At 25.8% G+C, this 27112-nt stretch overlaps 1 protein-coding gene across 1 annotated transcript; it reads right to left on the minus strand.

The window, feature by feature from the left end:
* Window positions 1-7964: 7964 nt before the first annotated feature.
* On the minus strand, window positions 7965-25369 carry LOC107168158 (sialin-like). Its single transcript, XM_089219929.1, has 5 exons — window positions 25304-25369; window positions 17257-17860; window positions 10274-10624; window positions 9264-9622; window positions 7965-8302 (listed from the first exon to the last, which is right to left on the minus strand). Exons 2-5 carry the CDS (start codon window positions 17781-17783, stop codon window positions 8088-8090), a joined length of 1452 nt encoding a protein of 483 aa, XP_089076055.1. The 5' UTR covers window positions 17784-17860; window positions 25304-25369; the 3' UTR covers window positions 7965-8087.
* Window positions 25370-27112: the final 1743 nt, after the last annotated feature.

Here is a 27112-nt window from a genome sequence, read left to right on the forward strand (position 1 = left end):
CAACGGTTCCTACATTGTTATACAATATACAGAAAACCAGTAACTGATAAAAAGATACAATATGTATGAAGTATGATTTTTTCGAAAATATTATTTTTAACATAACAATTAACAATTTTCTCAGGAAAACGTTAGAAAAGAATATACTTGAAAAAATCAAATTTCGTACATATTGTATCGTTTTATCAGTTACTGGCTTTTCTGTATATTGTATAACAATGTAGGAACCGTTGATTGTTAAGAAAATATAACACAAATGACAGATTATTGGGTTTGTTACACTAATCAGGCATTGAACAAAATCAATTAGACGTTGAACAGTTACGTATAACCACTGATTTTATAATATACAAATAAGTTGGACCATAAGAGTTTTGTTGATTAAAATTATGCTATCATCCGATAGGTGTAATAAAGAATATGACAAATTTTAATCACCAAAAACTTCTGTGGTCCAATTTATTTGTATATTATAAAATCAATAGTATGGATAGCAAATAATAATTATTAATATTTTCTAAAAATCATATTTCATACATTACGATACGATCCTAAAGTACTGTTTTATCATTTACTGGTTGTTTTGTATATTACAAGGAATTTAGGAACCGTTGATAGTTAAAAAAAAAATGACACGAAAGTTACGGTTTGTTACACTGAGATGACATTGAAGAAAATCAATTCGACGTTGAATACAGAGTGTCTCGTGAAGATTTACCCATTGCGATATCTCCCGAAATAATAGTGATGATATCGAAATTCTGGTTTTGTAATAAAACTCACAGGGATAAGAAATACAATTGTTTCATATTTTAATTTATTTAATGTTTTGGTAAAAAAGTAAAATATATTTAACTATTTCCAAAAAAAATTAAAGATAGTCATTTTGTAGAGTTTATTTTTCTGAAAATATTTTCGTTTCAAAATTTCATTTTCAGTAATTTCCTGATTTTTAATATTTTTTTTTAGTTTCGAGAAAAATTGCAAATTATTTAACACCATAATATTATCAAACATGTGACCCGCCGAGCCACGCGCATTCCCATATGGTCGGCTGAATACTTTCCGTGTTCCTAATAGTAATAAATTTATAATCATATTTTATTTCTTCTAAACTAGAAAAAATATCAAAAATCAGGAAATTAGTGGAGATAAAAATTTGAAACGTCAATATTTTCAGAAAAATAAATTCTACAAAATGGTTATCTTTAATTTTTTTGGAAATAATTAAATAAAAAATTATATTTTTTAAATTATTTACAAAAACATTTAAATTAATTTAAAAATAAAATAATTGTAGTTCTTAACCCTGTGAATCTTATTATAAAACCAGAATTTTGATATCTCCATTATTTCGTGAGATATCGTAATATGGGTAAAACCTCGCGGGACACCCTGTATAACCATTAACCATTGATTTTATAACATTCAAATAATAGGAGTTTTTGGTGATTAAAATATTATACTAATTATCGTGATGATGAATGCATGTTGTGATTAATGTCAGCGAATTTGTTTTCTCTTTCTGACCCACTCAAGATATTATGGCTATAAATATGGCTATAAATATGGCTATAATGCCATATAGGTGTAAGTGGAAAAATGTTAAAATAATTATATGATATAATGTACATTTATAATTTACCAAATTAGGGACAAGACACCAAGACATATTTGGATATTGTGTGAAAATAAGTAACAGCAATGAAAAACTACTTCAATCCTCTGAAATTTATCGTAGAAATTATAGATTAGTACGCAAGAAAATTTTTTAGCGTTCGATTGATTTAAAAGATAAACAATATTTATATAATAATATGTTTTGTATGAAATGTCAGTTAAACAAAGTATTGAATTTATTGCTATAATTAATAATAGTATAATAAGTATTGCAAAAATGTATGACCAATGAAAAAAAGGGAACCTCCTCTGTAAAATAATTTTCTGGATTCAACACCATTCATAATTATCAAGTGTAATATTAAACAATATATTCTCATAAAGTTTTATTGCAAACATTTATACATTGACGTAAGTACAAACCTTTTAAGCTTTTAAATTACTTTTGCACAGTTATAATTGCTCAGAGAAGCTACATTGAAAAAAAATATTTATCTTAGCGCTAAAATAATTTTAAGCTCAAATTACCATAAACGTTATTTAAGGTAAAATACATTATTTTAAATGGTAATATCGACCAACACGAGAGCAAATAAAAAGATAATTGTCTATTGCCCCAACTGGTAGTATCAATTAATTTTTATCGAATAATTAAAAAATCAGTTTTATACTTCATGTTTAATTTATATTAAAATATTAATTTATCCAGTAGGTTAAGTATCTATGTTGATTTTTTTTGTATTTGCATTTCAAATTGTTTTAATTTATCAAGTATTTATTTCAGAAATAAAATTGTTGTTACAAACTATTTTGACATTTTATATTATAAAGGTTTTTGGTAAGATATACTTATTTCATAAATTACTTTTTGTTGGAAATTCCTTATAATTTTTAAACATCAATACTTAAAATTTAAAATAATCTCATAATTAATTAACTATTGCAACTTAATGCTAACTAACTTATTATAACTGCTAAAATACTACTATTACATATTATATAGTTCAGCTGTTTGTGTAGACATTTAGTGAATATATGTACTAACTGAGTTATTAATTTTACTTTATATAGTTTATAATAAATAGAACTGATTTTTCGTATAATTTTTATACTTATATGATATTTAGTATCATGTAGAAATGTCAAATATTCGTTGCTAAAATTAAAAAGTGTATTGTAAAATACATCCGTTATGTTTAAAATTGAGTAAAAATTGGAAATATTACTTTAAGGACACTTAATATTTTTAAAATTAAATGTATATTAAATGAATACTTAATTTTGATAAACATTAGTATAACACCACTGGGTCTAATTGAATTTCAGAAAAAATGACATTTGCTATAAATTGTATATCATATTGTAAGTATAACATACATTTTAAAATCATGTAATTATATACACCATATTCATTAATAAAAAAATATCAAAAACATTGAGATAATAATATTAATACTAGCATGTAATATTCTCACAGTCTGTGCAAATTATGTATTATTATCGAAAAGCGGTTATAAATAATGTGAGAGGCCAAATACATAATAGTAAATATTATAAATAATTGATAAAATTATTATGTGTTCGAAAGCCCGGCATGCTAAATATTTTCAATTTTTTTTTAAAAAAAAGACTAGTGAAAAAGCAAACTTATTTAAATTACTATAGTTTGTAGTTACTATAACTTTTGAATTTTAAAAATTAGACATAATATGTGTATTTAAAAAACTATAATCACAAAGTGCACCATTTTAAAAGATAATATGACACGGATCAAACTTTACTTTTCTGTAATCGCTTACATTTGTATGTAAGCGATTACAGAAAAAGCCATGAATTTTCTACCCACTGGCTATTATTGTATAAGTATTTGAATGACCTTTCAAACATCCTCGTAAAGGTTTTGTCTCAACCTATTCCTACAAATCTCTCCATGAGGTCGAGAATAAACTGGTGCTGTGACCTACTATCAGCTTAATCTTTATTTATTTTTTTTATTAAATCCTTAACAATGTCGTCAGTGGGTGGCTTTTAAAAACCGAGTTTTTTCAATCTTAAACCGTTTTCTGTAAAATATATCATCATTTACGCTTTTAATACATAATTTGTAATTTGTATGGATTATGTACATCAAAAAAAGAAAATACATAAACTATAATATATGAAACTTGCAAAAACGCAATTTAATTTAATAATATATATCGTAATAAAGTTTTTATAATTAAATAAAACTATTTTTAGTACTTTGGTATATTTTTATAGATGATATATTATAATATATTAATATTGATATTGAAAATTCAAATACATATTATGAAAAAATCTAATCCAAACGGGTTCATTGTTTAGAAGTAAGTTGTAGTAATAAAGTGATTTTAATCGAATGCCATTCTGTAGTTTAATAATTGTAAGTTTTATGAATTTTATACTGTAGTATTGTATTGTTGTACTATCTAGCATGAATTTCTTAAGAAGCACTATAACATTAATACACTTTAAAACAAGATCCATGTAAATTTTAAGTTTTAACAAACATTAAAAAATAAATGTTTACATATTAATAAATATATAAAAGTTATAAAATTTAAAATAATATGTTATTAACCTTTATAAAATATGTATCGTAAGATATTTTAGGTATCTATTTTAAGATTAAATCAGTACCTATATTATATTTATATCAAGATTCTTATTTCTCCTGTTAAAGTAATTGATATATTACGTAATTACTGTAGTCAATAAATTCATTTATAATTACGACAAGAAATATTTATGTATAAAATTAAATGGTTATTTTTTCGTTGATTTTTATTTTTCATAGGTATAAATAATGATGATTGATGACCTATTTGGGGTAGTTTAAGTTTAGTTTTGATAAAATATATCTTAATAATGTAAATATATTTGTTATTAAGTTGTCGTAATATCTTATTACCAAGGGAATTTCGTTTTTTAATAGGAAAAAAAAAGCATAAGAAACTAAATGTTAATGTTAAATGCCATAATTCATAAATTTAAAACAAGTACATTTTCTTAAAAAGTAGATCTAATAAAAATTCTTAACATTCTCTACATGTTCTTTATAACGCCTAATAATGTATTTAATTATGCAACACAACGAACATTTAGTATTTACTGCCATAATATCGGTATTATTTCGACGCTCATTGAATATCGCTTCTAAAAACTAAAACAAAATAATATGTTCTGTTGCTACATGTTTTGATGATAGTAATATTTAAATAATAACAAATTATGTCTTCTCTATATTATAATATATTACTGTCTAAAAGTAAAAGATTTGTGTGTTGTTATTATAGTTATACTTTTAATATTTTAGAATAGTCATATAAAATATAGAGAAGAATCATGTAAGGTTGAGTTTAAGATGTAAAACGTATTTGGCTTTTTTCCATTTCACGAAAAAATATATTATTTTGTTTCTCACCAAGATAATGCAAGCATTGGTGATATATACCCGTACTAGAAAAGAAAATTTATATATTTAAGCTTGTAAATGACTTGTATTTTATTTTTAAATGTTAATAAATGATTCTCAGGTGTATTTAAGCATATTTTTGTTTAGTTTTTATCATACGATTAAACTGATTAAAGTCAAACAACATCATTAACAAATTATTTTTGTCATAAATATTTAAGCAGATTTCCCGTATAAAATATAATTTATCAAATTAATATAAGATTATCTGTTCTATTAGTTTTTATTATAAAATACACACTCAATTTAGTAGGTATTACTGTTGTTATAAATAATGTATGTGTCAAAAGATAACGACATTATACTTAAATTGTAAAGTTTATTATTTTACATATTATACATTTAAGAATTAATTACACGTAAGTGGTAATACAAATTAAGGAGACTCTAAGACACAGATATATACCTCTCATTCAAATATATCTATGTATAATTTCAACAAGAACACTCTGTCAACTCCGTGTAAAAAAAACTTAATGATAAATGCTATAAAAAGTATGATATGGTATGGAATCTAAGTAAATGGTCTAATGTGTATAAAATGTACATATAAATAATTAATCCAAATTTAACAAAAAATGGTAATTTAATTTTTTTGATCATATGAATTATTTTAACTATAAAATTAATCAAATTTTAGTTTACTTAGCTGAAAACGAATTTATTTATTTTAAGAAGTTTTGTGTATTATTTTTTATATGATACGAGTACTTAGTACTTGGCTAAACATTTTAAGACTGAATCTTTTATCCAAGTAAACTAAATGTGGATTAATTTAATAGTTAAAATAATTCATATAATAAATAAATGTAAATTACCAATTTTCATTAAATTTGGATTTATTATTTATACAAACATTTTACACATTAGACCATTTACTTAGATTTAACCTAGCATAATACATTTTATATCATTTATCTTTAAGTTTTTTTCACTTAACATTTTTTATATGGAGTTGACGGAGTGTTTTTGCTGGCATATCATTAGTTTTTTATAAATTATCATATTTAATATACTGTATTAATATATCTGAGGTAATTGTATACCGTGCATCTAACGACGGATTAAATTAAAATTTTTTTACAAACTTTATTTAAGACTAGATTATTTTAGATTAATTATATGTATTAAAATAATTATTATATATTAATCATAATAATTCAACGACGACGGACGGGTAGGACGGGTAGGACGGCAGTCCATATGTTTTTGATAGGACTATGCAAACTATGTCTTAGTGTGTTATATGTGCCTAGTGTTGGTGAAAGTAATAGTAGTGGGAGAAGTAGCGTTACGTACGTCGCCGTCGCAAGAATCTCTGTCACCCGTTCCCGTCACCATGACGCGAACATACGGGCATACGTCGGCAAAAGCAATATAAAATGACCACTAAAATATCCACAATTTTTTGCTTATAACTGAAACATCATTCAACCAATTTCGTTAAAAATTATTCAAGTAAATAGTCTGTGATTTTACGGGTCGATGGATACCTTATTTTAACGATTTGTTCCATCATCTTTAATGAAGAATACCAAAATATTATCACACATTGAATGGGAATGTTTAGGTTATGTTAACATACACGGCCATGGATACTATAATCATGGAGTCATAGAACATTGTCTATTTACTGGCGTTAAGTTATACATTTTTAAATAATTATAATATAATGATATTTGGAGTTGTATAAGCAATTAAGCTTTTAATAATGTTGACAAAACATCTCTAAATATACCAGATCACCTTTATGAAGCACTTGGTCTAAGTCTTGAAAATTGCAGCAACGTCATAACGTTTCTACAAAGAACTAAACTTAATAACCTTACGGGGTCGAACTTACAATTAAACATATTCTTACGGAATGTCTTGCATCCTTGACGCCTGAAATCGCAATAATATATCTAGCGATTTATACGATATACTAGGACAATTTCTGCAATACCAGACATATTCGTGTTTCTCCAGAAGACAGGATTGGACAAATTTATTTAATCATTTAAAAAAAATAAAACACAACCTTATTATTATTATTCTCACATAATTTAAGCATTTATGGTTATTGTTATTAAACTTTTCCTTTATTATTATGTAACACCTTTCTAAAAAAAAAATGTATCTTATCCCAATGGCCAAGTTGCCGAGAGTTATTTCTTTAATAAAAAAAAAAAAATATGTTGACACGAAATAGAATTTAGATATTTTATAATACCTATAGAAATACCTTGTACCTAGACACGATATATGCTATAGGTAATGTTCTTATGTGAAATAACTTGATTTAGGGGTTTTATATCATTGTGAAAACTACCTGCAGAAATCTGAATAACTGTTATTCGATAGAGGTGGATTGCCAAAAATCAAAAGAATAATTGGGCGCCTATCCTGGAAATGTTCCAATACATTTGCGGCTAGATATATAATGATATTAAAGTTTTATTTTTCATTACTAGCAACGTGTTTTTTCCCGATAATTCCAACTTCCATCGTTTTGGCAGTCACCCAATGTTTACAAAAGTTCCTTAAAAATTGTTCCGAGTAGCATATATTATTAATGTGTATTAAGCTGTAACGCTGTAAGTAAACAGATATGTTCAGCACCAGATTTTTATGATGAAGTTATTTCTTACAACAGATTTAATTCAATCGTAAGATAACATAAAAATTTTATGCACACCTATCTATAATATTGCATATTATAATCATGAAGTCTCAAAATAGGTAGTGCGCATGGGTCGGTTTAAGTTCTAATAGAGGTTTAGTAATTTTACAAGTAGTTTAATATTTAGAACACAATACTTGTAGTTACTACTTAAAATTACAAAATAAATATTAAAAATGTTACAAATTCAATAGAAAATATTTTTTGAGTAAAAATATATTTTATTAATTTATTTGTAGGTACTTGAAGATTTTTTTTATATTCTATTGGGATGTCGTCTTAAACATCACACGCATGAATATCTTGCGTTTACGGACGTATGTATCTTTGATCCCAGCATTGTTGTAGTGAGGAACCGAATAATAGAAATAGTATGCTGCAAGAAATTGACAAAATGATAGTCACCTGGAATGTTACGCTCCAGTTCATGGTGTCTGAAAATAAACTTCGAACCACCACTAAATCAATTAGATTTCCCATAGAGTAAAAAACATCACACATTGCTATTAGACTTCCCACATAACCTGAAATTTAATAATAATACATTTTTTGAAATTTACCTTAAAAGTGTTTAATGATTATAAAGTGTAATTTTATTTGTACACACACATACGTGTGTAAAGCAGAGCAAGAAATAAAGACCTATCAGAATCCTGGAAAATAATAACGCTTCGTGATTATAGGTATTCTCTGGAGGATTTCTGTGAGTTTAAAATGTATTTTACAATTTTTACTTACTTAATGATTTAACTATTACGAACTTGTATCATAGTATATTTATTTTAAATGAAAATCGAAGAAAAAATATATAAATATTATATAGATAAGTACTTATATAGAGTTTTAAAAATAATATTTAAAAATAAAATTGTGGTTTTTAATTTAGTATGTAATATGTATATACGACTTGTAAAATGTTAAAATTAATCTTAGTTGGATAATTTTTCACGAAAAGACAAAAAATTAAACTTTGTAGTTGTTATAATACAATATTTCATACAAGATGATTGCCAAAGCATAATCGTGGCTCACCACTTTTTCTTCAATAATGTAATATTATTAAAAATCTGATTTTTAAAAATTTTAAATATTACACTTGAATACTATACCTTCAAGTTCTTGTGATTTTTTTGCATTACCTAAGGAGTGTTCTGTGAACATAAAATTATTTTTTATTTTTTTTAAAATGACAACCCCCCCCCCCCTTTAACTACTGTAAATTATTAAGAAGATTGTTTTTCTGAACATGTTGACGTATTAGAATACAAATTCAGACTAGTATTTTTTGAGCAATTTAACTTTAAAAATCAGATTTTGAATAACCGCATTATTGAATAAAAGAGGCTTTTGTAAATATGCTTTATAAATTTATTACTCTGTACCTATAATACATCAATCATAGTAGACTGTTAAACTCTTTAGAATAATACGAATATTACGGTATGTGTATATGTCAATTCAATGAATTCATGTTATCTTACTTACCAGGACATAAGTCCATGGAATTTATTCGAATACTGCTTCTTTCGAATCCCAATAATATCACAGACATTTTCGTGAACGTTTTCACATATGACTCTTGACATCCAGCGACCATGACGCCAAAAAGCATTATCGGTGATCCGATTAAAACAATTCCTACGTACATCTTCCTGATTGTTGTCTTAGTAATTGTGTTAACGTTCGTCAACGAAGCAGCTGAGATTCCTGCGATTATAGACGTCATCCAACCGATTAACCATGTCATAGATACTGGTATTCCGTTTTTAACAGCATTGCCACCCAGAACATTCGCAGTATAAATCGGTATCCCGGTAGTAATGAAACTGTATAAAAATCCAAATCTAAAGAAATAGAAGTGTATGAATAACTAGATAATAAAATAATTTAAAAACATGTGATAACATATTATTATAGTGATAATTATTATTTTTTCAACAGTGTAATATTATTTGCGTACCTACTATAACTACTTAGTACCTATCGTGTCTATAATAGATTACGTTGTTGTTTTAAATGCGCATAACACAAAAATAACTCAGACTCAGAAGGATTCGGGCAAACACCGTTTTCACGGTATCTTTAATTCACCAATTTAAAAAAAATTTTGATTCCCGTTTCAACCAATATATTTAATATGTACGGTGTTAACTAATCGTGCCCAACTTCATTTATGTTGAAGTAAGAGTAAAATATTAAGTGTTGGATAAATTAATATCTGTCGGAAAAAATGTTTACAGCTTTTGGTAGGATATGCATTCTATAAAGATACATAGATTATTATATTATACGGTGCATAATTACAGAACAGCAAACAAATATGAACGGAGATTAAAACTAGGTGTTTTAACTCATTCTATCCGAGTATCTGACTTATGCGATCTCCAATAGGCGATTTTCTGCTTAGAATAAATTATCTTTTGAAAATCGTAATATTATTGTAATTATAATCCTATAATATCAAAGTAAAAATAAAAACGTGCTGTCTTCCTTACCCGAAAGATGCGTTAAGCAGACTGACAAATGGCATAGATCGCATGATCACGGTCCATGTTGTCGAGATAAATGACACGGACATGGGGATGCTGTTTAAGTCGCTGTCGTATGGTGTCAGATGTATCATGGTAGCCCACACGGCGACCCAAAGGAATCCGACGACGGACAGTGCCAAATAGCTGCCGTTGTGCGAAACGTTAGGTATGACAAGTCCGCTGTACAAGTGCCCGAAGAAGCCGCCGAACATTGTGCCAGAGAACATGAACGTCGAGTATAAAATCCTGTTCGTTTTCGGTATAATTTTACCAGCCAACGTCCCACCGCATGACCCAGTCGGTCCAAACGCACACCTGGACACAATATCGAAACCAGTGATGGATGGCATCATGATTTATTGGTTTAAAACAGTCATCATACCGATAGGACAAAGATTTAACCACTTTATTCGATTATGTAATCCCAAAAATTATAATTATACTAATCTTCTATTTAGAAAATAATTTGATTTCGATTTCGATATTATGAATTACCTATAATGCATATTTATGACTATTATAATATGATCAATATATTATTCATTAATTCATAAGTTCTTTCCGTCTGCTAAGTGAGTAGTTTATTTTTTCCTATGTTGTGATATACTCACTATATTACATAGGTTGTTTTCGATTTTTTTTTACCGAGAATTATCTGATAATATCACGCACGGGGAATATAATGTAAATAACAACTAACACAGTTATAACTCATTCTATTGATATCAAGGTAGTAGAAGTAAATAAATAACTATACCACAGACAATATGAAAATATAGTACAAGATATTTAATATAGTCCGTGATTGCAGGATTATACTGGATGCGGTTAATATTTATATTATTTTGGAAACAATTGTTTGTATAACGAACATTTCTAATTAATTTAGTATAATAGAATAATAAAGATACATAAAGTCATCCGTAAATTAATTAGGTGTAATGCTTAGGTTAATGTAATTAAATATAAAATGGTAAAATAATTGTCACTTAAATGTATAAAAGATAACAGGTTAAATTTCAAATGGAAACTAGGTACTTTCTTGAAAAGTTTTTTATCACCTAATTTGAAACGCAGAATTTACTGTCCGTCCTGATTTTCAACTATTTCAGTTGAGCTCTTCTTGTAAATACATGAAAAAAATTTCAACAGTAGAAATTTTAACAAGGAAATATTATATTTAAAAAGAATTTAGAAAACTTTTGTAGATGTTATTTATGCGAATTATCTTAGGATATAGTTAATAAAAGATTTTTTTATTTAATAAGTACATGTAGTACCAATGTACCATCATAGTATAGTAGTAGTAGTGGGTAGTTGCATAAATAACACACACTTAGAATTTTTACTGTGATTGTAAGACAATAATCCGTTTAAGAATTCAGAACATTAGATAGTAGTATAGTACTAGTAAAAATCTCAAATAAAAAAAATATGGATCAAAACACTTAAAACACAAATGTCGTTGTTTAAGAATAAGAATTTATAGGAGAAATAAAACATGTTTATCTAGTTTACGTTTGGAGAACTCTTTGATTTGTGTTTACGTGAAAAAGATTGTTGTATAAAGTTAAAATATGTATAAAAAAAAAATATAAAAATAAGTCGTCTAAAATAAATACAGACGTACTGCAATATAAGAACATAATAGAAATTTTATAATATTCTCTTTAACATTATTGAAATCGATTTTTTTTGGTCTACTAGCATTATTTAATTATTAAACACACATTTATTACAGTTACATAAAACTGTATATCATAACCTATAACATTATTTTAACTTTGAATGAATACAACTTACTTACAAATATTTGTATTTCATATTTAGAATTTTTTGGATTTGTACAATGCATTAAACTCTAAGTAAACATGAATTTAAGGATTCACGTAAATTGTCAACAGATCGTACACAAATATATGTATTTACACTTTTTAAAAATTGTATACAAGTGTACTAGGTATATTTAAAATATTGAAAAATATATAAAAATTATTTTCTGAAATTTTTCAGTGGTTTGTTTATTATTTTTTTTAATACAGTAAAAATTACTTAATTTTGTAAAAAGGAAAAGAAGGTAAAATCACAATATTCTCAAATAATTATGTTATGAATCATATTAATCTATTATTTTTGAATATTTTAGTATAAAATAGGTAATTATATATTATTATTAAACGCGATAAAAGTTTTTTTAAACTTAATTTGAGATATTAAGAATAAATATAAAATTTGTATTCCGATATTAATGTGAGAATTGTTGTTTAATAATAACAAAAAATTGTTTCAATGATAAAAAAAACATAAAAATAAATTGCAGGTTATTTCATGTTATGTACACATATTATTCTATTTTTAATATATATATATATATATATTACGTTATATAGTTTATTATTATCTTTATCCATATCTACGTTAGATTCTTAAGTATAATCTCATGAATCTAAATTTTTTACGAGTATTTCACATGCAATTACTTTAGGTACCTACACATAAAAAACTATTTTTATTAAGATAAAATGTCTCGCTCTCAATTTCCGTTATACATAATAATGTTATAACTTATTTTTTTTTGTTTTTTATTGTAAGTAATACCTTATATACATCATGATTCAATATATTATATTTTGATTAATATGTAGATTCTATAAATTATACGTATTTATACTGTCGATAATGTTATTAATTATTAATAGTTGTTGATAAGAATTGGTCTTACTCTAAAAAATTAGCTTAAGATAGCAAGAGAACTCTTAAATTAAAAAAAAAAAAAAAATGTGTACCTTACCTACTGCTTAATAAATTTCCTGCCTTCTTACTCCCACCTTCAATCTTTTCAATTTTACAGGGTTACCATAGGGTGATTTCTTAATCAAGTCTTTTCATGTCTTTTCACTACTCTTTTCACGTCATATACTTATTATGCTATATTGTATAGATTGTATATTATCTCTTAAATAATAAAAAAAAAAAAAAAAAAAAAAAGATAGCAAGAAGTTAATTATATTTTATCATACATTATTGCGTTTGATAAATTAATTTGTATTTATAACGTTAATATTTATAGAATGATTATAAATGCTTAGACATTAAAAATAGTTAAATTATTAATTTATTATGGCGAATATCCAATACATTACGAGAAGACTCGTATACAATATTTATTGCCATAATGTCATAATAAATAATAATACAAAATCTATGAAAATATAATTTTATTTTCAAGTTAAAAAAATTCACCAAAGTTTAAAATGTATATAAATGCTTAAGAAAATATATTACCATACAATGTAATCTATTGACTTTTAGTTTGATATTCATTGACTGTGTGTAAAAAAACATTAAAAATAGAGCAACGCAACAATCAGTTGTTGGAAAATGCTAGAGGATACGTTTTGTGAGAGGGAGGTGGTGGTGTTGGTTCCGTCGATCGTAAGTACGATGTTGATATAAGAACGAATTTATATGGCGTGGTGGAAAATGTTACTCAAATAATAACATTATAATACGTTCTAACATACAACGCGAACACCTAATAATAATCTAGAAAAGGTATTTGTGTGGATACCTTGTGAAGGTGCGTGTCAGTTTTAGCTAACAGCGCCGCCGGTTGCAAAACATATATTTTCGACCGAAAATAATTAGGTACGTTACCTATTATATATATTGTTGTTGTTTTTGTGTTTGTTTGTATAGGTAATATAATACGTACTACTGCGCCACGTTTAGGTACCCTTATCCTATAGAGTAACTCGTGGCTGAATAGCATCGTAAGATCATATTAAATTTGTGTTTGCTTCACCTCACGCGTAAGTACCTACAACGGCTACAACAGCACACTCAGTATTCACAAATACGAATATTATTGGATGATGCGAACTATAATTTTTTGGTGCCAAGAAAGACTCTATACTTTATAAATGGCTCTATCGTCACGATCTTTTCAGATTTATCGATTTCGCATAAATTTTTTTGATTAACGTCGTCACGTCATGTTCAACTCCGACTTATTTTGAAAATCAAACTATGGTTTTATCGGTCAACACAAACAGAAGACGCTCATTTTCTGTATCCCTATAATGTAGCCCGTGGCTGAATAGCTTCGTAAAATCCTATTAAGCTTATGTTTTCTATACCACACGTGTAGGTATTTAATTAAAAAGTACTTTTTCGTTAACACGAACCTAGTTACCACAAATTATTGGATGGATAATGTAAACCGTAATTTTTCTGTCCCGAAAAGGCTCTAACTCACGAGTTTTTTCTTTTCTCTGCTTCATACGAGTTTTTCAGTTAAGACTTTACAAATCTTTGACACATTTTTGGAACCATATGTCGTTTTGTTTTATTAACACGAACAATAGACGCTCATTTTCTATTTTCATTTCATTACATAATATATAAAATTATCTTTGGATATTACAACTAAACAAGTAGGTAAACAATAACCTATGTAGGTATACAAAGATGTTTTCGTCTCTCTAATCGATGCATTATCTTCTTCCAATATACAGATAGTATGTTTGGTGTTCATCGCTTTAGTTCAAGTTAATTATTCTATCGATTAGTTTCAAATTCATTTTGTAAGTAATACGCTGCGCGAAGTTGAAAATTTAAAAGTAGAATGAGCTTTAATAGGTATCAAACGTAAAAATGAAAATCGTATTAACACAGAAATGTAAAAAGTCCTATTTAAAAAAATCTTATTTCCGCTTTATATTTATGGTGTAAAATAAAAATAGAATATTATTTAATTATTTCGATTCATAAGAATTAAATTGAAGTCATGTACTTAGGTAATTTGTTATTAAAAGTTTAGATTAGTAAACAGTGGACAAGCATAATATTATAAAGAGTATTTATATACCACTCTATTTCGCTCATCGGCTCATCTATACTCAAAAATGTAGTACTTATAAGTAAAAACTACTCCATTTAAATACGAATTTTTATATAATGAAGTTTTAGTAATTTTTAGTTTATATTATTTATAAATTTTTAAATTAGTGTACAAATAAAAATTTAAATAATATACAAATATTAAACATTTAAATTTGCATGAATAATAGTAATGTGTTGTGTAGTATAGATAAATAAAAAATTTTTCTTGTTAAACACACATTATAAGAGAAATAAAGGTAAATAATGTTGGATTCAGATAATAATATATGAATCAATTATTGTTTATGAATTTAAATGGTAATATAACGTTATGATGACACGGCGTCATGGAAAGGCAATTTCATGGTCATGGCGGTCGTGGTTACGTTTTCTCTGTAATATAATAGGTGTATTGAGCGTGGTTTATGTACAGGTCAATATAATGTATACAAGAAAGTTTAAAGTCAATTAGTTTGAACTTTATTACAATTATCAACAGTTCAATGTTCTTATAGTGAATATAGCATTTTCTTGATAACTTTGAATTAAATAATCAGTGTTATTTTTATTTTTAGTGGAACCTCATCTATATATATAAAATTCCCTCATTATTAAATCAGTTAATGAGATGGAAAAATTTATAAAAACTGTTTAATAAACATACAAATAATTAGCTAGGTAGTATAATATATATAAGTGTTAATAATAAACTGCATTAGGTTTTTATGGGATTTATATACAAATTATGTATTCTATACATTATTGAATGACATGAATGTTGATGAAAAAATATAATATCTAGTTATTCAACTTTTACAATAATTATTTAACATAATATTTATAACTTTTGATTCATATTTATAGTAGATTACATAATACAAAATATAATATTCATTTATTTTATTTACTTTTAATAAAATAAGAAAAAACTTAAAATTTACGAAAATATTACGTAAAATTTAAATTGAACTTCAGAACTTACAATAGACGTATGACTAATTGTTAATAGTTGATCATGAGTTGTTATAATTATTATGTTGAACATTACGACTGCATCAGAGTATAATAATTGATTTTTGTAAAACGAAATGTATAAGATAAAAATTGACGTAGTCTGTGTCAGGTGTAGATAAAAAAAGTCCCGTCAGACGTAATGTGCTTGGTTATTATCTAACAACTTAATTGATGACATTTTAAGCTGCGCGTAGTCATATTAAAATAAAATAATTTAATACAACTTGTAAAACACCAATACATTTGTCTCCAGTAAAATATCTATAGAGAAATATCTATAGACCAAAATTTTATGTTGATGAATAGTTAATACATGATAATATATTGTAATCTTTAATTTATGAACATTCTGTTTATTTTGTGTAATATATAATAACTCAAATTAATAAACCACAGGTTCTAAAAAACTAAGTTGGGAAAGTAATTGAAGAAGATTGTAATCGACTTAAGTTACCTAGTGAAAGATAAAAATATAATGATAAAAAAATTAAGTTATGAGTTAATAGTTATAAAACAATAAATTTAAATCAAAACGTTTTAAATTTATAGGGGAGGAGAGGAACAATATAAATTAACTCAGTTAAAAATTAATTAATTTTTTAACTACCACCTGGATCACATACTGGAGTTATTGCTATTTAATGTTCAAATCGCTTAATCAATAATAAAATTAATTCATTCTAACTTCTTTCTTGTCACACACCAGCAGCAGCGGCTTAGGCAAAATCGCACGTCAGTGTCAAACTGTCAACTAAAATCTAAATTATTGAATTAGATTTATTAGTTTGGTGTTGAATTATTTTTAAAAATCAATTGAAAACATTTAAGTTTGATAATAATGGTATTGGAGAGGAGATCGATCAGTAAACTAACTAATTCATTATTTCTTTTTACTGGTATTAATTTTTTGACCGGTTAATGCCTCTACCTTTGCTTCTAGGTGTACCATAATAATGAAGTAGTGTGTGCATAATATGACGTGCTCACAATAACACATGTGGTAAGATGTGTAGGAAAAAACCTAACCCAATAATTTGACCTGACCTTACCCTTGCAGGAACCGTAGGAACGTGACGGCCAACCAACTGTCGTACTGGACGAACGCGACCGGCACCAATGCCAACGTGGCGGACGTGGTGGCCACGCACCACAGCATTATGGAGCGCTCGTAACCGCGACTCGAGTACACGCCGCCCGGGAGAGTGGACACCAGCGTGCCGAAAAAGTATGCGCCCATCGTGACCGCCTGTTCTCGGATCGTCCAGTCCATCCGCTTGGCCACCACGATCGTAGAGTTCACGCCCACGTCCAGCATGGCACCTGGACACGGCGGCCGGTCAGCTAGTACCGCCACTAGCGGTACGATCATCATCACCATCATCGAGTAGTTGAAATGTACCCGGACGGTCAACAGAAACGAGTACGCCAAGAACATCATCGTCAGCCAACCGTTGGTCGCGCACATCTTCTGACGCTGCCGCATCGTGCATGACCTGACCACATTGATGTTGATACCGCTGTTGCCGTCTTCAGTATCGTTATTGTTGTTTTGCTGTTGTAACGCCATCTCGGACATCGGTATTGTAATATAAAACAGCGAACGGATCGTTATAAGGTGTACGACGAATCGTCGTTGTTGTTCAACGCCAAATGCTGAATAAATCAATATAGGTACTATCAAGTAAAAAATCGCTACAATGAGTAATCGAATGTATGATGTAATGCTATTTTGTAAGAATTTAAGTGTTGGTCAAAGGTTCGTCCTTAGATCTAATTAAAAGGGGAGGATAATAATAAAGGGTAGAAGTATATATTAATTGCATATTTGAATATTGAGGTTTTAAATAGCGGAACATAATATTATCCATTTTTATTTTTACGGACATAGGGTGTTTGTAAACATGGATGGAAATTATTTAAAGATAACTTTATTTTAGAAGTTTTTTACATTAATAATATATGTATATATATATATAAATATTTATATTTATTCAATGTACGTATGTTGTAAAAGGATGTCATTCTCGCATGAGTAATTGTTTGCGACTTACTAATAACGCATAACAAAGAACATTTTAAGTTCGAAATACTTCATTTTATTACCCATGTTACTTTAAATATTATTGAGGATTTGTTTGTAAGTAGAAAAGCTCTCGAATGTTTTATTTTTATTTTTTTATTTTGAAAAAAGTGTTATGATTTATGAGTAAGTATTTAAAAACTTAAGATATACGTATTTTTAAAATGCTCATACTTTATATTTTAAAATTAAAATATCAAAAAAGCTCACAAAGGGTCCCTAAATAATATTGCGTTTACATCTGATGACAAGTCAAATAACTCCGAAATTAAAAACAATTGAGTTAATGGATTATTCTGAATGTAAAATTCGAAAGTAGGTGGGTTATTAATACACAATACGCGGGTACGACGTCCTCAAGAAATTGTAAATAAATAAGTTTAACGACATTTCAAGATAGTATAATATAATAAAAAATTATTCAAACTTAACTATTTAAATAATAAATATTATTATTATTATTATCAAGCAATAACTAATATGTATAGTATGTATCGTGTTATCCATTCGTATATTATAATTTTATTAATTAAAAATAAACTATTCTTAATTATTAATTAATAATAATTATATCACACTACTTATGGTCTTAATATTTTCGTAAACCATATAGTTGTAAACTGAATAATAATCAACATTCAAGCATTGCTATACGATACTCGGCACTAAAATAGTACTTGTTTTGTTTTATCATTATTTACTTATATATTGCAATCATAGTAATAATGTATAGTTGATTATAATACATTGATTACCGAGTAATAAACTGTAATACCTTATACTTAATAAGTACTATTGTCATTAATAATTTTAATCAAAATGATCAGAAATTAAATAGATGCACTGACCACTTAGTGTTTGAATTTTTTTTTTGTTAATAAAAGTTTACGCCATGTTTCAAAATTATTTAACAATTAACTTGTAAGTACGTTACATATAAATACCTTATTTTTTTAATAATACAGACAATCTATTTTATAAGCCCGTAACTAGTAAAATTAATATTATACAACTGTACACCGAAGTGATTAATATTTGATATACTGCAAATCACAGGTTAGATGAAATAAAATAATCGATTAAAAAAATAGTATTTTAAACATACAATTATGTGTATACACAGTAAACTAATAAATTATATGGGGTGGTGGGTTTTATTATTTGTACAATAAATTGATACTAATAAAAATATGTTGAAAATTAAATCCACCGCTGTTATAGTTTTTATATTTTTATTGTCTTTTTCTGTCGATGTTTTATTGTTTCAGGACGATTTAAGTGTCAGCATTCGTCAAGTTTAAAAAGCGCTACTCTTAACGTGAACCAAACTTCTTTATTGTATTATAGATTTTGAGTTTCCAAATGCCTATTTTTTTCCTTATCTTCGAATAAACAGTACAATTTTCTTTTAAATCAATATCGGCCTCTTTTCACGAATTTCAACACCTGGGGAGTATTTATTTTTTTTTATTTTAATAGGCATGCTGTGAATTGGCATTGTTATAAAGATCCTATTTTTTATAGTAGTATCGTTTATTTGAAATTTATATTTCATATAAATTTAAAATGTTCTTGTAGGTTTTCATTATTCTAAATAAAATTGAATAAAAATAAATAAATTTATTTATTTATTTTAAATAAACTTACTGTTGGTCAAACTGTATGTATATTATATGATTTATACGATGATTGATAACACCACTATTTAAATTTATCAGCATTAGTATGATTATTTATATATGAATATTTATTTCGTTTATCTATTCTATTCATGACTAAATCATTATTATACATAATTTAAATTTTAAAGTAGATTCCTACAAAATTATACTAATATTTACTTTATATGAGTAGGTTAATACAAAATATATGACAATAAATTTAGGTAGCTATTTTTTATATATTAAACTAAACCTTTTTAGCTCATAAATAATTATGACAATATTATATATTATATTCAACACAGTATAAAATTTAAGTAGAATAACGAAAAAACCGTATAGATATTATAAGGGTCTACTTTTCCACATATTCAATTAATTTTGTTATTATTACGAAAGTTTTATAAATGCATTTTCATTTGAAAATATTTTAAATTAAAATAACGAAGAAGCTTAAACATTTTAATATTTTTCTTCCACAATGAATTTTTTAGAATTAACATGTAGGTATAAGTTTTTTCGTATTTTATACTCACATAGTCACATAAACATATATTATAATGATCATGTATTTATTTATAAAAACTTTCAAATTTTGAAACTTTGGCAATAAATTTTTGTTTTGTTGTAGTAAATAGTTCTAAAACAATAATTTATGAATTAATATTATTAAAAACAACGTTTCTTGTTGTATATGTATAAAACTTTTTTTTAGTTTATTAATATAATTGTTTCAATATACTAGGTATTTTTATAATGCTTTTACAATGTTTTTATAATATTATAAAGTTAATTAATTAAGGTTAACAAATAAGTTTATGGATACATTTTAGCTTAATTATGAGTCTGGGTAGTCCTCTTCTTAAGTTTCAACTGCTTCAAGTAAAATATCTTGTGGTAGCCGTGGCTTTAGTCTGCGGTTTTTGGTTCTTTCCCCAATGTACAAGTGAAGAAGTATTGTTTTTTAATTTTGAATGAAATTTTTGAAAATTTTCATTGATCCGTGTGGTTAGGTGTGGTATTCCAGTGCCGTTGTGGAGTTATGTGTTTTGCATGTACCATGCGGTTTTAAAATCTATTCTGAGAAATCTGTTTTATATCGTTTGTAATTTTTGTAATTTTTTTTTGGGATGTGGTTGCTCATATTGGGCATGTACTTATATATATAATTAATGGTTTTATTATTGATGTGTATATTAGAAGTGAGATATTAGTAGATCTGAAGAGTTGAACTGTAATTTTTTTACGGAGTATCAGATTCTCAATCGTGTACAAGTTTGGTTTAATTTTTTGTTTATATGCATTTTCCATGTTAATTTTTGATCAAGGGGAACTCTGAGATATTTTATTGATTGATCTTTCTTATTCCATAATAAAGGCTGATTTTGATTTTTAATTGAGTTGGATTTGTATATCTGTATGGGGTAAATGTTTTCGCTTCGCTCTTAATTGGATTAAGAGCTAGTTTCCTAAGTTAACCAGTCTGAAATTCGGTCTAAAGAAATTTGTAGATCTGTTATTGAGTTATCAAGATTTTGTGTTATGTTAAGATAACAGTATCATATGCGTACATTGCCCATTGACATTTTTGTGGAACTGGGATATCATAGCAAAAAATATTAAAAAAAGTGGGGCAAAGGACTGACCCCTGTGGAATTCCTGCTTTTATCGAGTGTTCTTCAGAGATATCAGTATCTATTCGTAATTTAAATGTGCGATTTGTGATAAATGAGAATATGATTTTATATACCTACATAGGTTGGCAGTTTTTAGTTTTGTTAATTTGGACATGGTGCCTTGGTGCCAGATCTTGTCGAAGGATGTTACTTGCCTGTGCGACGTCAAGAAAAGCAGTGGTTGTGTATTTTTATTTTCAAATCCATCTAATATTATTTTTGAAATTCGCTGAAGTTGATCACATGTGGAGTTTTGAGGTTTTAAGCTTAATAGGTCAGCTACATAATATGTTTAAATATAATTTTTATAATAATCAGATAATTTATAATTCATAACGAGGTGGTATTTAAATTCTATATTTCGAATATTTTATGATGACTTCTTTAACATTTTCACGGAAATATTTATTTAGTTTATTTCAACGAATTTTGTTAGGTATAGATAATTTAAATAATATAAATTTTTGGAATATAATTAATTTATCAGTCTACATATTTTATGAATGATATTGATTTATATATACTGTGATAAAATGAAAAGTAAAAATAACGGTTAAAGTATGTTTTAATTATCACAATATTACGTTTTTTTTATATATATTTATATGTATAATATGTTATATAAATAAAAAATTAATAAAAGTTATTCAGACAACTTGGATTTTATATTACTTAAGGACGAAAAATGCATTGAAATTAAAATTATTTAGGTATGTTTATTCAAATTTTAATTTCGTTTGTAATATTATAATAAACGAATTGGTTAGATTTATTATACATACTTTACAATATTATATGCATTGTTTTAAAAGAACAATAAATAAAATATTGATATATTGTGCATTTAAAATAATAATTAGTCTCGAATACTAATGCGTATGGTATTGATTTGATGAAGTAGTCAAGCTTAGTTAAAGTTAACTCTATTATAAACTACCATATGTCATAAAATTTAAAAGCATAATGTGTTATATCACTTATATTATAGTTTATGGATATAAAAATGATCTACTGTGTTGACATTATAGTTTATAAAATTAATAGTTAATACGTGGTTAATCACTAAAAATGAAATTTTATGAAAAAAAAATTCAATATTTCTAAAAATAAATTTGCTAGGTATTCAACTAATATAATATTAAGTTTTTATATATAACGTATTACATATTTATTATCATATTTTATAGTATTTAATACTTGTATCCATTTTTTTGAACTCGATAATTATATATTTTAGTTAAATCAATTAAATTAATATTATGTGAAAAAAACTGAGATTAATGCAGTAAATCCATTTTTATATTAATTATAAAATACATTTCATGAATGTACTTGGGATATAACAATATAATTTTTACACAATTGCCATAATCATGCAACAGTGTTAAAATAATTTTGAAACTTAAGATATTGTGAATAATATATTTAACTAAAAACAATATGCATTTTAACATTTTGTAAACTACTTATAGTTTGGTATCAGAGACAAAATCAAATTCAAAACATTGACAAGGAAAATTATATTTAATTACTTATATAATATTAGACATTTAATCAATAACGTATTACCTAACCACACAATATGAAACACTTCGAGCGACAATGTAATCATGAAACAGTTATAATGCAGCTGAAAATATTTGTAATGATATAAGGTAATAATTAGACGTATCTGGTAACATCATCTTACGGCTTATGTACATTAACAAAAAAAACTTGACTTTAAAAAAAATATATACATTTTGTATATATTTTAATAACTTTATAAAGTCTTTTTAGTAAAACAAACAAAACAATACAGTTTATATATTATATATAGTTTAGAATAACTTGTAATAAATCAAATCATGTAATGTTCCATGATTATTACCATTGAGCATATAATTATAATATCGTAAAATAAGATTTATACCTTAACAATTTGTTATGCCCTCTCGTTATATACTTACAACAGTGTCTTCTGATTGTATGTAATATTATCAATCACATAATTATTTATAAAACAAAGTAATTATAACGGTTATTTTAGTTTTTAAATTTCTTAAATTTTTTTAAATAATATATCTAAATCAAATGACAAAATAAGGTATTTAAATAAATAACTCGATTGTCAGTCGGAAAAATAAAAATAGGTACGTACGTTATTTAGTGAATAAGTACGAAATAGTGCTAAACGTAAATATGAACCTATACAACCCTGTCATGTACAAAATACCAAAAACAATTTTTATGTTTAATTCTATAAGATTTTGCAGATACTATGTTTAGCTTATTAAACGTTGTTGATACTTTAACATCGTATAAAATAAACAACAAACCATTTATACTAAAACTACAAATATCGCACATTTTCAAACAAAAGAACAGAAAACGATTATATAGGTACCTAATTAAAAAATAGAGTCTTTTTTGATGAAATTATGTTGCTTTATACCTATTCTTTTTATTCTATCCTAGAATTTTGGTATTTAGAAAGTCCACAATATTATAAAATTACATGATATAGTCTTAACTATGTCGGAGTTACTCTGCTGGGATGCTTCGGCAATCTGTCTAATCTGCCTTTTTATTTATTTTATTGCAAAACTTATGAACAAAAAAAAAACATAATATAGATGAATTATGAATTTTATACCCGCCTTTAGTTTCATATTTAATTTTTATTAATTATGTTATATTACCTATGTTAAAAGTTTATAAACTATAATAACTATTAACTACATAATAATTATGTAATGAAACAAAAAAAAATAATAACTAAACTTTTAAATGTTGATTGGTACCTACGACGCCAAAGATAAAATTTCAAATTATTCAAAAGTATATAAATACGTTAAGTTTATGATGTTTAAGTTCGTAAAATATGCAGTAAAAATTACATAGGCACATGGTTTTAAAAACAAAAAACCATAGATACTTGCAATATTGATATTGAATTTTTATTTAAAAGTTTGATTTAAAAAAAAGTATTTTGACTATTTCTAAGCAATTTATAGCATTTTAAATTTTATGTATTGTTTAGTTATTGTTCAATAAATATCCATAAAAATGTTTTTATTATAATAGCAGTTCAAACTTCAAAATTATTAAAGATACATACATTTAGACTAAATAAGATAGTTTAACGCAGAATTAAGATTTAATTAATTCTTTATTGTGATATAAATATATTGTTCATGGGTACCTACTTGAAAATGTTGACCTACTTGAATGTTAGAGTTCATATAAAAGAGTTATTTTTTATATAGACAAGTACATTTTTAAATAGGTACTATGTTATTGGGAAAAGTTAATTTAACATACTGTATGAGTATGGTTATAATAGTAAAATAAAATAATTATACCTTTATATCAATAATATCATCTAATTTACTTTGTGATATATGCTGACACACCGTCTCCGCTTAATATCATTTTTCGCGAGTAATGGTTTATCATTGAATTCAAATTTTACATTAATACAATATCCATTAAAGTGACCTGACCCCCTTGACATCTACTGTATAGTAGAGGTTAACCGTTTCACTTGCCACCTTTTTCAATTTTGATAATGAGACAATTAAATTAAATTCCATGCAATTTTATATTTCCAAAATGGGTTACTTGTTAAGATAAACTAGTCATTTATATATACATATACATAAATTATACTGTGATATAATTGTAATTTATAACTTACCATACTAAATGATGTCTCAAGAGTCAATCATTAAAAAAAATTAATTTTAACACATTTATTCATGAATAGATTTTGTAGCCACGTTCTTTACGTTTTGTTAAATTTGTTATTCGTTACGTATCCATGCATGACGATTAAGAAAAATGCATTTTTATTTGTTATGGTAACTCATTATTAATATTATCACGACGTTAATCAATTTAAAATGTTGAAGAGTACATTTTTATTTAATAGTTTTATTTAAGTCTTGTATTACAAAATCACATATATTAAGATAATAACATATCACAACAAATACATCTTAAAAAATAACATTCCATTTGTCATAAGCCAGAAGAATTTATGACTCAAAGTCTAGTCTCGTGTCCCACAAATACAAATTATAAATATTTAATGTGTGTGTGTGTATTATGCTGAAATATTTATTTTTTTTATTAGGATAAGATAAGATGTTCCTAGCCTTGGCTATCTACATCTATAGATATTTACAATGGTACATTTTTAACAATTTGAACACAATTATTAATTTATATCGAAATTTAAATAGTAACATGAATTTGGTATCTGCTGAAATATTAACGAGAATGTATACTGCTTTTGTGGACACACGTTACATCTAGTTTTAAATCTCACCAATATCTGTTAAACATGGATGAATAGACTACATGATAATAAATTGTAATATATATGATTGTTACAAGTTACAACCAATATCGCAGCTTAAATCATGATAATTTGAAGAGAATTTCGTTGCAGTGAGGAGAATATGGTAGTTGCTGTAAAGCTGTCACAATATCATAACATTCATAACTCTTGGTAAAACTGATACACTATCAAACGTTCATGATTTTTGACAGTTATTTTTGGGCAGCTTAAGATTTATTTGGATTTATTTATTTTTTAAAGTCTATTTTAAATAAGTAATATACCACTTGTATAAATATCAGTGCTCCTCGCATTGGTTGCGACAACGTAATATAATTATAAGTTTGGATAACGGACCGCAAAAAACACAAAATATACTTATTATGTATAAATATATTTATAATATTATATAGATATCTACTTTACTTGTATTATTTGTGGGAACTTAATGAGATTTTTGGAACATTTGGACTCCAAGACTGAATACGCCACTGGCGAAGAGTGAGTTAAAATCTAAGTGACTTTTGCAGCACTATTTATACAACATTAATAATTCAAACGTTATAAATTGAAATTATACAACATGTTGATTCTGAAATTAAAAATATTTATTTATCACAATGTAATTTTCCTACTGAATTTAATATTTTTCACAAGTAACAAAGTAACGATAAATACGATTTTTTAAGTTACTATCTTACAAAATAATATTTAATGCATAGATATTTTTTTTTTTTTTTGGCCTACAAGTCAAGTAAGAAAAAAAATAACTATTATTAACTACGATTAATTTATATTTCTTTAAAATAATATATAAATATATTTTAAATAATTGGAAATAAACTATTATCATATTATTTTTATTTTGAAACAAATTATATATTTAAGAGATATATTTTGCAAGTCTCGGGTATCTGAACAATTCTTTAAAGAAAAAACAATTTGTAAAATTGAAATCCATAATTAATCAATTTTGCAGTAAATCGAATAATACTAATTTTTGGTTTGCTTTCATATTATCCGTTTAATGTTCCCATTCAAATTCCGATAGATTATTATACACAATAATGTCGTTAAGCTTGTGCTATAGAAAATATTTTCTTCTAATATTAGTTTTATATAGTATAATTAAATGTTTCATTTTTTTATTTTAAGTTTTAACTA

The sequence above is a fragment of the Diuraphis noxia genome, unplaced genomic scaffold (genome assembly GCF_037042655.1).
Source record: "Diuraphis noxia isolate RWA-SAM2 unplaced genomic scaffold, SU_Dnox_SAM2 contig0002, whole genome shotgun sequence".
NCBI classification, from domain to species: domain Eukaryota; kingdom Metazoa; phylum Arthropoda; class Insecta; order Hemiptera; family Aphididae; genus Diuraphis; species Diuraphis noxia.